Below are 16088 nucleotides of genomic sequence, written 5' to 3' on the forward strand. Positions count from 1 at the left end.
GTGAACTATCTTAAGAAAATTGGAGTAATATTTATTATTACATTTCATGGTCCACAAATGATAAGAGTTTGTCAGTACAACTCTGCTGCTGAAAGCATTCATGGTGACCTGCAGTGCTAGAAATTCATGTTATGATGGTCATCAACCTTAAGATTATATATCTGCAAATGAACCATTGGAGCAGAAGGGCTCTGTGTGTAGGTGTGCATTGTACTCTTTGCATGTGTGCAGAGCGTGAGGGTGTATATTTTTGTGAACGTCCACAATGAAGCATACGTATGATAATATTCATCTCTTGAAAATTGTTGAAGGGAGAACTGCTTCTTTAAAATTAGTTTTTTTGGTGTGTAATTATTTCCTTTTTCATGTTATATGGGAGTGGATAAATAGTTTCTCAGAATAAAAGTACATTCTATTCTACCTTTACTTGTTTTGAGCATTCCTTTTCTACTCTGTGTGGTGAATTTATTTGCATAGTATTATTATTATTGTTTTTAATATCCTGCTCAAGCTCATATTAATCTATTTTTCTGTCCAAATGTTTTTAGCATGAGTTTAGGATAATGAGCACAAGATTTTTGCTTTTCAGAGGGCAAAGGAAGTTTACTTTTCTTTCTCAAAGCCAGAGGATGGGCAACTTCTTTATCTGCTGGCGTTGGGGATGAAGGAATGCATAGATCTTCTATAGCTTTTATCTTTGGCATTTCTATACACCTCACCGACTCTGGATTGGAGAAGGTAACTTCTTTATCTTTTACCTGTTCTTTTGGTGAGGAAAAATATACCTCTTCTCTAAGTTACCCTGTCTGATCTTCTTCCTACATTTTGGAAACCAACATTATGTTGGGATTTACTGTCTTAAAAGGAAGTTTGTGGATGAATATTTGAAACATATTTATTTTCCTTGGTACACATGCATGATTAATTTATGAACTATGCATTTTTGCTAAGATGTGAAGTTGATTAACAAATTACTTTTTGTAAATATGTTTAAGCACTTGATACTTCACTTGTTTTAATCTTGTACGATTACCCTATGTTTGGTTTGTAGAATGTCTATTTCCTAGGGATAAATTAGTTATCAAATAGGTTAGTTACAATTAATAATGCAAAAAATTATGTTGATGCCTTAAAGCAAATAACAATGTGAAGTTTTTTGTGAGTCCATAACAAAGAATAGACAAGGAATAACTGTTCTAAAATTTTATCATGGGAATTTCTATTCCTTTCTTATTACATGTTGAATGAAATAATTGGGAATAGACAAGGAATAGCTATTACCTATATTCCCAAAATTTTCGTTATATTCCATCTTATTCCAAGGAATAACTATTCCACGAACTAAATGAGCCATTAGTCAATTAGAATAGGGAAGTACCTTGTACTATTGTTTAAGTGGTTTGAGCTTAACTAGAAAACTTACGGCCATTTTTTCAAAAACTGGTCCAACCATTGATCTTGCGAAGTCAAGTTTCTACCTTAAGGCTGCTTCTGCCTTTCAAAGATTCTATCATCTCTTCACTCATCACCATGGTTATTAGAAAATGTTAACATCCTATTGATATAGATGTTTCCAAAACATATTACATTTTTGTTTTGGATTGCTAACTCTCTTAATTCAATATTTTTCACATAAACATATTTTTTTATTAGTTAAAGTGAAGAATTATCTCGTTATAATTCCGTCCCAATTCATAATTTATCAATTTATCAGAAGAAAATCTCTTCTAGATTTGAAAAATTTCAACATCCATCCATGATATACAAGTGCCAATATATTTTTCACACACACTTGCCACGATCTGGTTCCTATTCCTTGATGTGAAATGTTCTACATTCTTGGTAACGTTGCTCTTCACTGATGAGAAATCTGAGGGCTTATATTTCTTTCTTGATATTTTTTTTATTGCTTGATAGTTGTATAATTGATACTTTCATATTTAGTTAATTATATTGAAATATGGAAACTACATTTCACTTCTTTTGAGCTGTTCATCTCTTGCTAGTGTCTTTGTTTCAAGTGCAAGCCTTCGTTGGGGTAAAATGCACTTGTGCTTACTGAACTTTTAACTAAAAATCCCAATACCACTAAACTTTAATTTTGTGTGCTAAGGTTGCCCAACTACTATTTTTTTGCAAGATCCCTCTTTCGGTCCAATTTAAACGACTTTTCATCACGTTGCCGAGCCGGAGTTGTTTTTAGCTTGTGTGGCAACGTGAGTCCCACCCTCGCACATGCCATGTCATTTCCCTCTAGAAATAAAGGCACGTGACTCATTTTAACATCTTTTCTCCCTTTCATGTAAAACCCTTAATCTTGTTGTTTTATGTAGATCTCTCATGATATTTTCAAGAATCCGTGTTTGTGGGGTTCTTTCCATGGGTCTGCTCACGAACTCTCACTACATCTTTCAGTGGAGTTTCTTTGTTCAAGATCAACAAAGAAGCCAAACCTCTTGATCTATCATCTCTTTGGTCGCTACTTGAACAAAAAAAAGAGCCGCATGACCTTGATAGCGGCCGTCTTTGTTTCGGCTGTTCTCGTGGTGCTCCTTTTGATCGGTGTAGCATAGAAACACTGATGTGATTGAAGCTTGGGAACTCAATATTTGCTTGCATTAATTGTCTTTTCAGCAGGATTCATATAGCCGACCCCACTTAGTGGGACTAAGGCTTGGTTTTGTTGTTGTTGTAATTGTCTTTTCAGCAGCCCAAGAAAGCTACTAGGGGTTTTAGGGACAAAAGACTACTGGGGTTTGGAGGATTCAACCTAGTACAAAGGAACTCTCCTCGATTTGAACACCCAAGTCATGATGAAGGAAATCTCCCACAAATCAAAGCAGCACTTGCAAAAGTTGCATCAAAGATATCGAGTATATGCCGTCTGCATCCCACGGGAATTTTATTCAATTATTGGGATGGTGTTGTTGGCAAGGCGATCTTCTTCTTGCCTATGATTTCATGCCCAATGGGAGCTTAGGCAAGTACTTATTTGATGAACCCAAGATGGTTCTCAATTGGGAACAAAGGTTCAAGATCATCAAAGGCATCGCTTTGGGTCTTCTCTACTTGCACAAAGAGTGGGAACAAATCATGATTCTCAGAGACATCAAGGCAGGAAATGTCTTTCTAGATTCCAAACTAAATGGTCGTTTAGGGGACTTTGGACTTGCCAAATTGTATGAGCACAACTTGCGCCCAAGCATGATTAGGGTAGTTGGAACTCTGGGTTACTTGGTGCCAGAGCTTATGCACACTAGCAAGCCCACCCCCGGCTCTGATGTCTTTGCTTTTGATGCCTTTTTATTGGAAGTGGTTTGTGGAAGAAGACATTATCGGAGGAACTCATTTTGGTGGACTAGATTTGAGAGAAGTGGTGTGAAGGATCCATTTTGGATGTGGTTGATACCAAATTGAGGGGTGAGTACAAGGAGACGGAGGTGGTCGTGGTGCTCAAATTGGGGCTAATGTGCTCCAACAATGTGTTGGGGGCTCGACCTATGATGAGGCAGGCTCACATTGGAGCTAATGTGCTTCAAAATAGAAACACTAAACGCAATTGTATCCTTGGTAATTAGAGGGTGGGACTTATGGTCTTCTAATTGAAGGAAAATAACGTAGTGTGTGCGGGGGTGGGACCCACACTGCTGCACAAGCCAAAACAAACTCCAACTCAATGTACATGACGATGAGTTGTTTAAATTGTACAGAAAGAGGGGTTCTGCAAAGGGTGACCTTAGCGGACAAAATAAAGTTTAGTGGGTATCAGGATTTGTAGTTAAAAAGTTTAGTGACCATGGGTGCATATTACCCGCCTTTGTTGTGAAACAAAACTTTTTTCTATCATGCCTCTACATGGTATATTTGTATCCATATACTTATTCATGGGTAGCATTACAAGAATTGAAACTTCTGTGTGGTATTGAGAGATAAACACTTGGTATGTCTAACCATTCACTGCTATGATTCTGAAAATAATATTATCCAATTGCAGAAGACAGTGGTATGAGAAAATGGAGATGTTAGATGGTTAATAGACAACTCATGAAAAAGTTGAATTTCATGCATCATTTGCCTCTTATGCGCTCTTATATTTTTCATTAGATATTGCCATCTTAAGGTACCTTCAAGCTCTTGAATCTTTTCCACCCTTGTCTGTAGCTGAGAAACACCGGGCTGCCAGATTGACACTTATATGCTTACTTTGGATTGTTTTACTCTTGTGCATGTCAAAGCACCAGGCTATAAATGCAATTTGACAGTTGGCAGCATGAATTGGATTCTCATTGGTTGATTATTGATGGTATTGGGTTTCCTTGCCTGCGTTTGGACACTTCTTTTTGATAGCAAAAGATATATATTGAGAGAGATAACAAATTACAACTAGAGGGAGGACGTGAAGTCCTCAAAAGAGGAAAACAGAAAATAAAACAAAATAAAAAAAAGTTTAGGTCGGCTGAATTTGGTGGTTGCCCTTCTATTCATTTTACTGACCTTCTTTTATTATTTTTTCATGCCGTTTGGAAATTGGAATTGAGTTATGTAAACTTTGTTTCCACCTCATATGGGCTGTTTGGATTTCATGAAAATTGATATGCCTTTTCTGTACCTATATTGTGTGCTGAGTAGTGTCTTGGGTGTACATGTTTGAGGGAGTGCTAGGTTGTTTGGCCTTGCCATTTTCCAAGTGAGGTGTAGCACAACTTCAAAACTATAACAACAACAAGAAGCTTTAAGTCCCACTAGGTGGGGTCGGCTACGTGAATCCTTTTTTGCCAATCCACCCGATCCATAGCATTTTCCTCTATTAGATTAAGGGCTATTAAATCCTTTCTTACTACTACATTCAAAGTTATTTTAGGCGTATCCTTATCCCTTTTCATGCCATAAACCATTACTAACTCACTCCTCCTCACAAGTGTTCTACTAGGCTTGCTTTTCAAATGCCCAAACCATCTAAGTAGCTCCTCCCTTATCTTGTTTTCAACTGGTGCTATGCTTACTTTATTGCATATATGTTCATTTCTTGCTTTATCTTTTAATTTTAAACCACTCATCCACCTTAGCATACGCATTTCAGAAACTTTTTTTTTTTTTGTGCATGTTGTTTCTTAGTTGCCCAGAATTCTGAACCATAAAGCATAGCTGACCTTATAGCTGTCTTATAAAACTTTCCTTTTAATTTTAAGGGTATTTTATGATCAAACTGCACACTTGACGCACTCCTCCATTTTTCCCAATCTGTTTTAATTCTATGTACTACATCTTCTTCAATTTCTCCTTCATCTTGCATAATAGATCTAAGATATCTAAATCTATCAATGCAATTAATTTCTTGATTATCCAATTTAATCTTCTCTTTGTTGCTACTTCTTACCTTACTGAATTACATTTCATATATTCTGTTTTCTTCCTACTTATCCTAAACCCTGTGGCTCTCCAAACTTCTAGCTTGGACTCCACTTCGCTCCCACAACACGATATCATCTGCAAACAACATATACCAAGGGATCTCATTTTGGACATTCCTAGTAATTTCAATTACTAAAGTAAAAAGATAAGGACTCAAAGTACACCTATTATGATAGGAAGCTCTCTAGAATTTCCTCCTACAGTCCTAATGCTAGTCACTACTCTATCATGCATATCCTTAATGACCTCCGTATATCTACTGCAAACTCTCTTCTTTTCTAATACCCACCAAAGCACTTTCCTAGGTACTCTATTATAAGCTAGTTGTCTTAGTACGAAAGGGTGTTGCCTAGTTAGCATATCAATCCTGATGTATATACCATATTACCAGGGATTACATGTGTGTTTTTATTCCTTTGTCGCTATATATAAATCAATGTTTTAAAAGGTGCAATCGAGGCTCACCTTGAGGTCGCCTCAAGATGAGGCATGCCTAAATTGCCCCAAGGTATAGTCTAAAATATCTGACTCAAGAAGCAAACGCATAATGCAACAAGGCTTATGCATTTGCATAGAAGGTGCATCTTTTGTGCTTTCTAGGTTTAGACTTATGCATTTTTAGTAGGTGTATTTATAGTCAAATTTGGTTTTGAAAACAAATTATATATAAGAAAAGACTAGAGAATGCTCTAGCCTGAGTGAATCCCTGAGCTGAAACTCTTGAATCTAAACCATTTTAAAACAATTAAAAGTTGTATCTTGGATCATGAGCACAATTTGAACTTTGTAATGTTTGATTATCTCTTAACATGGTCTACTTGAATGTTGTTAAGTTTATATGCTTACACTGACCAAAAAGAATTTACAAATCATTTAAAAATTTTTTTTGTCACTCTCATAATTTTTCTTATTCTAAAAATATATATGTGATGTATTTATTTATTTATTTATAAAAAAATAAAATTCCCCAAAAGCTTTGTAATGCTTTTAGGCTTATCCCTTGATTATGCCTTTGCCTTTTAAAACATTGGTACATATTTCTGGGCTTAGATTTCTTCCTTGAGGTTTTCTCTAATGTTGATGATTTGGCAGATTTTTGAGATTATTGGCTTTGTTTATCAATACCTGAAGTTATTGCGTCAAGTTTCTCCCCAAGAATGGATATTTAAGGAACTTCAAGATATTGGGAATATGGAATTCAGATTTGCAGAGGAGCAACCTCAGGATGATTATGCTGCTGAACTTGCAGGTTATTTTTTTAACCTGTCATGCTTATGTTTCCTTAATATGGTACGATACAAGATTGGTCATCTATTGGGATTAATATTTTCAAATTATAATAATTTCTTATGTTGCATTGATTGCTGCTTGCTCTAGAATGAAAAGAGTTCAGACTCATTTTTTCCTGTTAACTGTCTATTGAGTTGCCATTCCTTTTTTTCAAGTCATAGCAATGAATACCCTGAACCTATTCTCAGGTTGAAAGTAGTTTACAACATTTTTAGTTATGTTTATGATGTTGTTGGGAATAAACTGATATGGAAATGCAGGAAATGTAATATTAAATTTGCTTCTTTGAACCATTTCCCGTAATTATCTAACAGTGTTATGAAATTTAAAACTAAAACAATCACAAGAAGCCTTAAGTCTCACTAGATGAGGTTGGCTACATGAATCCTTTTCTGCCAATTCACTCGATCGAGAGCATTTTCTTCCACTAGCTTATGAAATTGCATTTCTATATTTTGTTTACTAAATATTAAACTGCATAACTTGGCATGCTTTGATATATTTGGCAGTTCTCTGAATTTTAAAAATTGAATTTTGAGATGGGATCATGGGACCTAAACTCACCTTTGGGTGCAGATTTTACTGCAGATGCCCTGGCATTTTTTTGCCGAAAGGAAGCACACATTTTCATTCTGTAATTATATGGATTAACCAAGGAATTCTTTGCTATACGATTTGCTTATGTGTGTGTATGGAATTATATGTAGTTAAATTGGTTGCAAATGTAATTTGGTGCTAGTATAGAATTTGTAGAGATTTGTTTCAATTCTTTGAATCTTTGAGATGGTCAGGCCAATAGTCAAGTATAAATTGGTTGCTAATGTAAGATGAGTTATGTCTTATATATTCAAAAGACATTGAGTGATTGGGGCTTGTTTAAAGCACATTAATTATTATCTAGTTCTTTCTAACTACTACTACAACAACAACATCAAACCAAGCCTTAAGTCCCACTAGGTGGGGTCAGCTACCTAGTTCTTTCTAACTAGTTATAATAATTTTTTTATGGCAGAGAATTTGCTTGTTTATCCGGCTGAACATGTTATTTATGGAGAATATGCATACAAGGTGTGGGATGAAGAAATGATAAAATATATTTTGGGTTTCCTTACACCAGAAAATATGAGAATTGATGCAGTGTCGAAGTCCTTCAATGAGTCAAAAGGTAGGCAAAATTTTTGTAATCATTAGCAGCTATTTTGAAATCTTTTATGTCTGAGCCTTTGGTTTTCTTTTATGTGTTTGATATAGAAATGTGAATTGGTTGTAAGGCTATTGGTGGGTTTGCTTTGTGCTATGCCCTTCAATTTTCTTTTACTCAAGACATAGAATAGTGGAAAGTTAACAGGAATCAGGAAGCCTGTTAGCCTGCAACAACAGCAGTTTCATAGCTATACGAGACAAAGGCACAGGAGTGATTGGGTTATGTCTTGAGTTTCGGGATTGTTATGGTTTTTAAGGGTTTTTGATTTCCTATTGGGTTATTGATTTGTTATTTTCTTATTTGGGGCTATAAATTCTGGGCTATTGTATTGAATTGATATTCTAGATAATTTGAATTTTATATACCCTTAATGTGAATTTTCCTTCCACCCCTCAGAAAAATTACTGTAGGAGTTGACACTTGGATTGACGCTAGGATCCATGCAAATAATTTGGGCTCAAGCACTCTTATATTAAATTTCTCAAATATATTGAAACTACAGGTACTATAATGTGGATGCAAAAGCATTCACATTATAGTTAAATTACTGTAGGAGTTGACACTTGGATTGATGCTACGATCCATGCAAATACTGTGTGCTCAAGCACTATTATATTAAATTTGTCAAATGCATCCACATTATAGTACCTGTAGTTTCAACATATTTTAATAATTATATCTTTTTTTTTCCTGTCAAAAAGAAAAAAAGAATGTGGATGCAACCGCATGATATGTAGGTTGCTTTTGAGAACATGAAATTGGGGCCTTGGATTTGAAATTTTGCAGAATTTGACAAAACGTTTGGTAACCCAGCAGCACGGTGGATCAGATATGGCACTCGGTGAAAGGGGCCATAGTGAGTACATGAATTTGCCCCAATTTCACTTTATTGAAAGCAAATGCCACCATAGGAGGTCAAACCAGTATGGAAGTTTGGGGTTTGTCCCTGGTTAATATTGGATGAAATGATAGAGGGCATGTAGCACTGACCACTTTTTTTTTTAATTATTTATTTATTCTATAAAATAAGGGAAAAGATTGCACTGCCCCCTCCTGAGCAGAACATCTCAACAGATCCTATGTGTGTGGCTGCAGCAAATATCTCTTCTATGCATCTTTCCTGTGGTGGGAACGCTGGAACATGATGAAAAGCTGGAGGAGGGAAAAGATTTCATGAGCTTACAGGAGTATAATTCCCCATCCATCTCGTATTTTCTTCCAATATTAGGTGAAGATTTTAATTTTTTCCAGGATGAACCATAGTTGCACGGCTTGAGAGTGGGAGTTGTTGCTGGTGCAGCAGAGTGGGCAGATGTAGAAGAATTGTAGTTTATTAGCATCTTGGAAGTGTATATGTAAAATATATAAAATATAGGAAAAATATCTATACTGCTACAAGTCTACAACACATACGTATAATATTTTCATAGAAATATGTCATAAATCTTAACATCTAAACTGATGTGATTGCATAAAAATATTTTCACCTGATAATGCCCGAGAAGTTGCAAAATTACATTGTGATTTTGTTTGATTAAGAAATTGTTTTTACATGGCAATGCCAGTGCTATTGCAAAATTACAGTGTTACTGCATTTTATTTAATCAGAAGTAATAAACTCAGGTGCATGCCCTACTAGAAGTAGTTTGAGATTTGTACTGATGGAAGCAGGGTTCTATCATTACAGGAGTAAGATTCTGTCATGGTTGGAGTGATGTTTTATCAACGTTCTTCCATACAAGAAGGTGATAATCAAGGTTCTGAGACAAAAGTGTCACTTTGTGAGGAGCTTCCTACAACTGAGGAATAAACCAAGCATAGCGAAATTGGATATAGAAAGAGGACTAGTTTGTTTTATGTATGGATTGAGGTATGCCATAGATGTTTCGTCAAGAGCAGTCAGCAGAATGATTTTAGGCTCTTAGCATTCTGGTTTTCAGTCAATAACTGTGGTGGTTGACCACTTTTCAATTATGGTTCTTTTTTTCCTCACCTCACATGTATATATTAGTATATTACCATGGTGTGCGGTGGCTAGAGTCTGCAATTGTATTTTTCGAGAATGTTGTAAAGTGCTGGCCAAGGTGGTGAGTCATTGCTTTTGGGATGTCCAATTCATGGATTCCTGCAACTAAGGGATAAACCAGGTACGTAGGAATTGGCGACTTATGAAATTGCCTACCAAAAGAGGACTAGATGTTTCCAAAGAGCGGAATTATTTTTGGCTTTTAACATTCCTGGGAATTGAATTATATTTATTGATTGCGGTGGTGGTCCACCGCTTTTGCAACTATGCCTTTTTTTCCCCACAGTACACAACCTGTTCTTTGAGATTAATGAAGAATGTTGTAAACAACTTGGGGACTACCAGCTGATGTGGTGAGTGATCATGACGCTTGGATCGTGTGATGTTGGTCATTTTTGTTTGAGTCAATAGGAACTATATTTAATCTATGATTAACAATCCTCAACAGCCGTTGGAGCAGAAAATGTAGACCTTTATTCTAATCTTTCCCCTTCCTGACTTGACTGGTAGGTGCAAACACATTTTCAAACAATTCTGGGCTGAAAGCTCCAATAACATGTTCCCAAACACAGTGTTAAGAGTGCTTCATATTTTTATGCAGTGTAGTAATAAGTACGGTACTGTTATTATTGAATTGAAATTCTATTACACTAAGAGCATGCTTTTGTTATGGACTGAACTGCTGTTGCAAAGTCTGGGGAGAGGATGTGATCTATTTTTGTTTTTTGTACATAACAGATCTGCACAAAAGCTCCTCAAAGGTTTTGAAATGCATTAGCCATTGAAGGTCTTGATCATGCCTGAAAGTTTCCTTCTTAGCGAATGATGGGAAACTTCTTTTAAGCAAACTCTGTCCGTTGATCTAAAAGGGAAAAAAATACATGCCATAATATTCTTTGATCCCTGATCCTGAACCATTTGGCCTGATTTGTGACATGCTTGGAGCTATTTTTTTATTTTTTTCTTATAGATAAAAAAAGAAATATTATCAGAAAAGAAATGAGTCATTACAAGGATTGGAGCGCAAGGTGTCACCACTTAAATAGAAGAGAACACAAATGATGAAAATGTTGACTTTATGAGTCCTATCCCGTTTCGATTATGACAAATCCAAAGTATCTCACTTGTGCATCTAGTGCTTGAACAAATAATTCTCTTAGAAGGCACGTAGAGTCGAGGCATGATCAAAGCCATGAGGATCTCAAAGCTCACACTACATGATGGCAATCAGGAGAGCAAAAAGAATGAAGACATTTTATGTTGTATTGTAATGCATTTAAGTATTGGTCTGTAATAATGCATTTCATGCATGATGGGATTGAAAGCTCAAATACTGGACCATAGACTGATCTTAGGGAACCTAAATTTGCATGGTAAACCCTTTACTCATATTTCCAAATTCATACACATAGGATTGATAAATTCCAAGGTCAAAACAGGGCTAAATTTTAGGTCTTGACTGACCTCAGTCGATCGATCCTTCAGTGTTATTTTCATCACAGTCGACCGACCCTTTAGATTGGCCTGTTTAGGAAGCCTCGGTTGACCGGCCAATTTTTCTCTTGAAATGCCCAGCCAACCGACCCTCAATTACTTGGCAAATATGTATAGCCCAGCCGACCGACCTTCAAGCCCGGCTGACCATTCATAAGGCTCAACTGACCGAACTATCATAACTTTGCATTTCGCCTATGGCCAGCCGACCGACATCTTGCACAGTCGACCGACCCCCTAAGAAAATTCAAATTTTGCCTTAGGCCAGCTGACCGATGCATTCCCTAGCCGACTGGACCTCTCGGGTTGGCCAGATTTTTTAGTGCTAATCGTCATTAATTTTTTAATTAAATTTTTCTAAAATAACGAGCGTGTCCCTAACAATCATAATTCTTGGAAATTCTATATATAGCCCATTTCTAAAGCATAATTAGTACTTTTGATTGGCAAAAATTCTCTCAAAATATTTTGTGCAAATATTTCTTATATTTTCACATATTCAAGCATACTTAATCCTCTTTCTCATATTCCTTTGCAAAATCAATTAGAAAGAGAGCATTGATTCATCCTTCTTCTCTTGCATATTCATTGCAACTTGAAAATTGATTGATCATTCATTCTGGTGGGCATATTTCATATCATCCAAAAGCTTATACTCTCACTTATTCATTTGCATTTGAAAATCCTATTTAGAGAGTAAGTTTGAGTGCTTCTCATATTATTTGATTCATAAATATTTCTTGGGAAAACTCTTTTACAGCTTGTGAGTCTTTGCATATTCATTGCAAGATTCAAAGGCTTACATTGTGTTTATTGGAAAAATATTTTTGGTAAGCTAATCTCCAATATCTCTTATACTTCATATTTGAAAAATACTTTTGGAGATATTATTTGGGTTCTTAAAATCTTTAAAAAACACACTTAGTGAATATTATATATCTTGAATCAAAGATCATTTTCATAATACTCTCACACATTATCTCATACATACATAAATCTTTGAGAGATAAACTACAAATACTCTATTGAGCTTAAACTCCCATCATACTAGAGTGCATTGCTTTTATTGTTGTATATATCTGCTTATTGGAGAAACACTTTGTTTATACAAACATCATTTTATTATCTTTGTATTCTTGGCGTGTCGTATCGTCGGAAGAGGTCACCATCTTGTAAGGTGTACCAGTTTGGCTCAGCCTGGGTAATTGAGCTAGGGAGGCACCGACCTGTAAGGTGTCAAGGTTTGGTCCCACCCGGTAAGTGAACCAGGGAGTCTCCGCTCTGTAAGGAGAGGTTGTAAATGGCGTCGCTTTGCCTGGTTAAGTGAGCATTTTGTGAATCCTCAAGTGGGTTGACTTGAGGCGGGGACATAGGTAGTATTGGCCGAATCTCGATAAAAACCTGTGTCATTCTTTCCTTACACTCTTTACATTTCATATTTGCTTGCTTATCCTTATCTTTTGAATTTATTGATGCTGTAGTTAAATACTGATTCATGGTTGATTGGGAAATTCTAGAACTATCATGTTTGTTTAAATTATTTGAAAATCATTATCTATCCGATTTGTGGTTGATTGGACAGACCCTAGATTGAGTAATACTGATTGTTATTTTAAATTGACCTAGAAATTTTTAAAATATCCAATTCACCCCCCTCTTGGAATTACACCAAAAAATCACAGAAAAAATGAAGATAACTAAAAAGGCAAAGCTCACCATTCTTGTTGCATGCTAATGAGCTGCAACCCATTTGCTATAATTTGGATTGACTTTTAAAAACCCTTTCCTTGCTTAGGAAAGCAAAAATTGATGTGATCTTTACTTTCGAAAAACAAGAGAAATACTCTGAAGATTCAAACCAGCCTTTATTTATTGGTTGCTTTGGGATAAAAGAAAGTATATGTTTAATCTAGAAAATGACCTTGCTTGAGCATTGCCCTCTATAGTTCTGCAAATTTTTGAGAAGTATGATCTTGTTTATTTAAACAAGTACTCCAAACCAAGCCTTAAGTCTAGATAGGCAGGGTTGACTACATGAATCCTTTTCTACCAATTTACATGATCATTGGCAATTTTTTTTGACAAATTCTGGGCTATTGAATCCTTTCTATCTCATTCTAAGTTATTTTAAGTCAATCTCTCCCCATTCTACTATCCCTCACACTAACTAGCTCACTCCTCCTTACTAGTGCACTATTTGGCCTTCGTTCGCCCCTCCTTTATCTTATCTTCTACTGGAGCTATGCCTAACTTATTGTGAAAATGTTCATTCCTTAATTTATTTTTTAACGTTATACTACTCATCCACCTTAGCATTTTCATATCGACAACTTTTACTATTTGGATATGTTGTTTTTTAGTTGCTGATCACTGATCCATATAACATAGCTAGTCTTACAGTTCTCAAATGGGACTTACCTTTTAATTTTAAGCGTATTCTATGATCATGATCACATAGAATGCTCGAAGCACTTCTCCATTCTGCCCAACTTGCTTTTAGCTCTATGTATTTCTTCTTTGCCAATTTCTCCTTCAACTTTCCTGATAGATCCAAGGTATCAAAATCTGCTAGTGCTATTGATTTTTTGACCATCAAGTTTAATCTTTTCTCCAATGTGCCTCCTCCAACTACAACAACACGACAAGCCTTAAGTCCCACTAGGTGGGTTTGGCTACATGAATCCTTTTTCACCAATTCACCCAATCCAGAACGTTTTCCTCTATTAAATTAAGGGTCATTCCAAGTTATTTTAGGTCTATCCCTATCCCTTTTCATGTCAGAAACAATAACTAACTCACTCCTCCTTATAGGTGTTCTACTAGACCTACTTTTCAAATGCCCAAACCATCTAAGCCTCCCCTCCCTTATCTTGTTTTCAACCGGTGCTATACCTAAGTTATTGCGTATATGCTCATTTCTTACTTTATCTTTTAATGTTAAACCACTCATCCACCTTAACATATGCATCTTAGAAACTTTCATTTTTTGTACGTGTTTCTTAGTTGCCCAACATTTTGAACCATAATGCAAAGCTGACCTTATAGCTGTCTTATAAAACTTTCCCTTTAATATTAAGGGTATTCTACGATCATATAACACCCCTCACGCACTCCTCCATTTTAGCCAACCTGTCTTAATTCTATGTACTACATCTTCAATTTCCCTTTCAACTTGCATAATAAATCCAAGATATCTAAATTTATTATTGCTATTAATCTCTTGATTATCTAGTCTAATCTTCTCTCTATTGCTACACCTTACATTATTGAAATTACATTTCATATCTTCTGTCTTATTCCTTCTTATCCTAAACCCTTTAGACTCTAATGTGGCTCTCCAAAGTTCTAGCTTAGATTTCACTCTGCTTCTACTATCATCAATCAACACAATATCATCTGCAAACAACATACACCAAGGGATCTCATTTTGGATATTCCCAGTAATTTCATTAATTACTAAAGTAAAAAAGAAAAATAACGACTCAAAGTAGAACATTGATGTACACCTATTGTGATTGGAAATTCTCTAGAATCTCCTTCTACAGTCCTAACGCTAGTCACTACCCTATCATACATATCCTTAATGACCTTTGTATATCTACTGCAAACTTCCTTTTCTAATATCCACTAATGAACTTCCCTAGGTACTCTATCATAAGCTTTCTCTAGGTTAATAAAAACCATATGCAAGTCCTTCTTCTTTTCCCCAAACTTTTCCATTAAACTTCTTAAAAGATAAGTAGCTTCTGTTGTTGATCTCCCAGGCATAAAATCAAATTGATCTTCCTAAAACTTTCCAATATTCCTCTTACTATGATTGAAATTAAATTCCATATATTATGTTTTATTTCTATGTATCCTAATACCTTAAGATTCTAAAGCTTCTTTCCATAATTCTAATTTAGATTCTACTCCAATCCTATTTTCGTCAATCAAGACAATATCATTTGCAAACAACATATACCATGGATCCTCATTTTTGGTACTCCTTGTAAGTTCATTCATCACTGGGGCAAAAAAGATACGGCCTCAATTAATATTCTTGATGTACACTTATTGTGATTGGAAATTCCCTAGTCTCTCCACTTGCAGTCCTAATGCTAGTCATTACTCTGTAGTACATATCTTTAATAAGTGCAATAGACTAACTACATGCATTTTTCCCTCTAGAACCCACAATAGAACTCCCCTAGGTACCCTACCATATGTTTTCTCTAAGTCAATAAAAACCTTATTAAGTACCTGTTCTTTTCCCTAAACTTTTCCATTATAATCTTAAAAATATATAGATTTTTGTTAGATCTCCCAAGCATAAAAGCAAATGCATTTCTTCAGACCTTTGTTTCTAACCTTAATCTTTGTTCAACTACCCTTTTCCACAGTTCCATTGTATGGCTAATAAGTTTAATTCTAGATTGGTTATTACAATTTGAATGTCTCCTTTGTTTTTGTATATAGGTATGTGAGTGTTTTTCCTCCATTCATCCTACATTTTGCTTAGTTTTTATAAAATTATGTTAAATAAATTAGTTAACCATATAATTTTGTTATCAACTAGGCATTTCCAAACTTCAAATAGGATGTTATCCACTCTTATAGCTTTTCCATTTTTCATCTTTTTTTAATGCAAACTTCACTTCTTTAACTCTAATTTTGTGAAAA

The 16088-nt window shown here is 35.4% G+C and overlaps 1 protein-coding gene across 2 annotated transcripts in view; it reads left to right on the top strand.

The window, feature by feature from the left end:
- The window catches only part of LOC131147744 (nardilysin-like), a 42173-nt gene that overhangs the window by 17078 nt on the left and 9007 nt on the right, over positions 1–16088 (top strand). The window contains exons 9-11 of one of the 2 annotated variants that reach the window (XM_058097291.1): positions 590–738; positions 6505–6661; positions 7715–7867. In XM_058097291.1, the coding sequence (XP_057953274.1) occupies positions 590–738; positions 6505–6661; positions 7715–7867 (459 nt within the window). The remainder of the gene's footprint in view (positions 1–589; positions 739–6504; positions 6662–7714; positions 7868–16088) is intronic. The other variant, XM_058097292.1, reaches the window with a different exon arrangement.

The sequence above is a fragment of the Malania oleifera genome, chromosome 2, assembly GCF_029873635.1.
Source record: "Malania oleifera isolate guangnan ecotype guangnan chromosome 2, ASM2987363v1, whole genome shotgun sequence".
Taxonomy (NCBI): Eukaryota; Viridiplantae; Streptophyta; class Magnoliopsida; order Santalales; family Ximeniaceae; genus Malania; species Malania oleifera.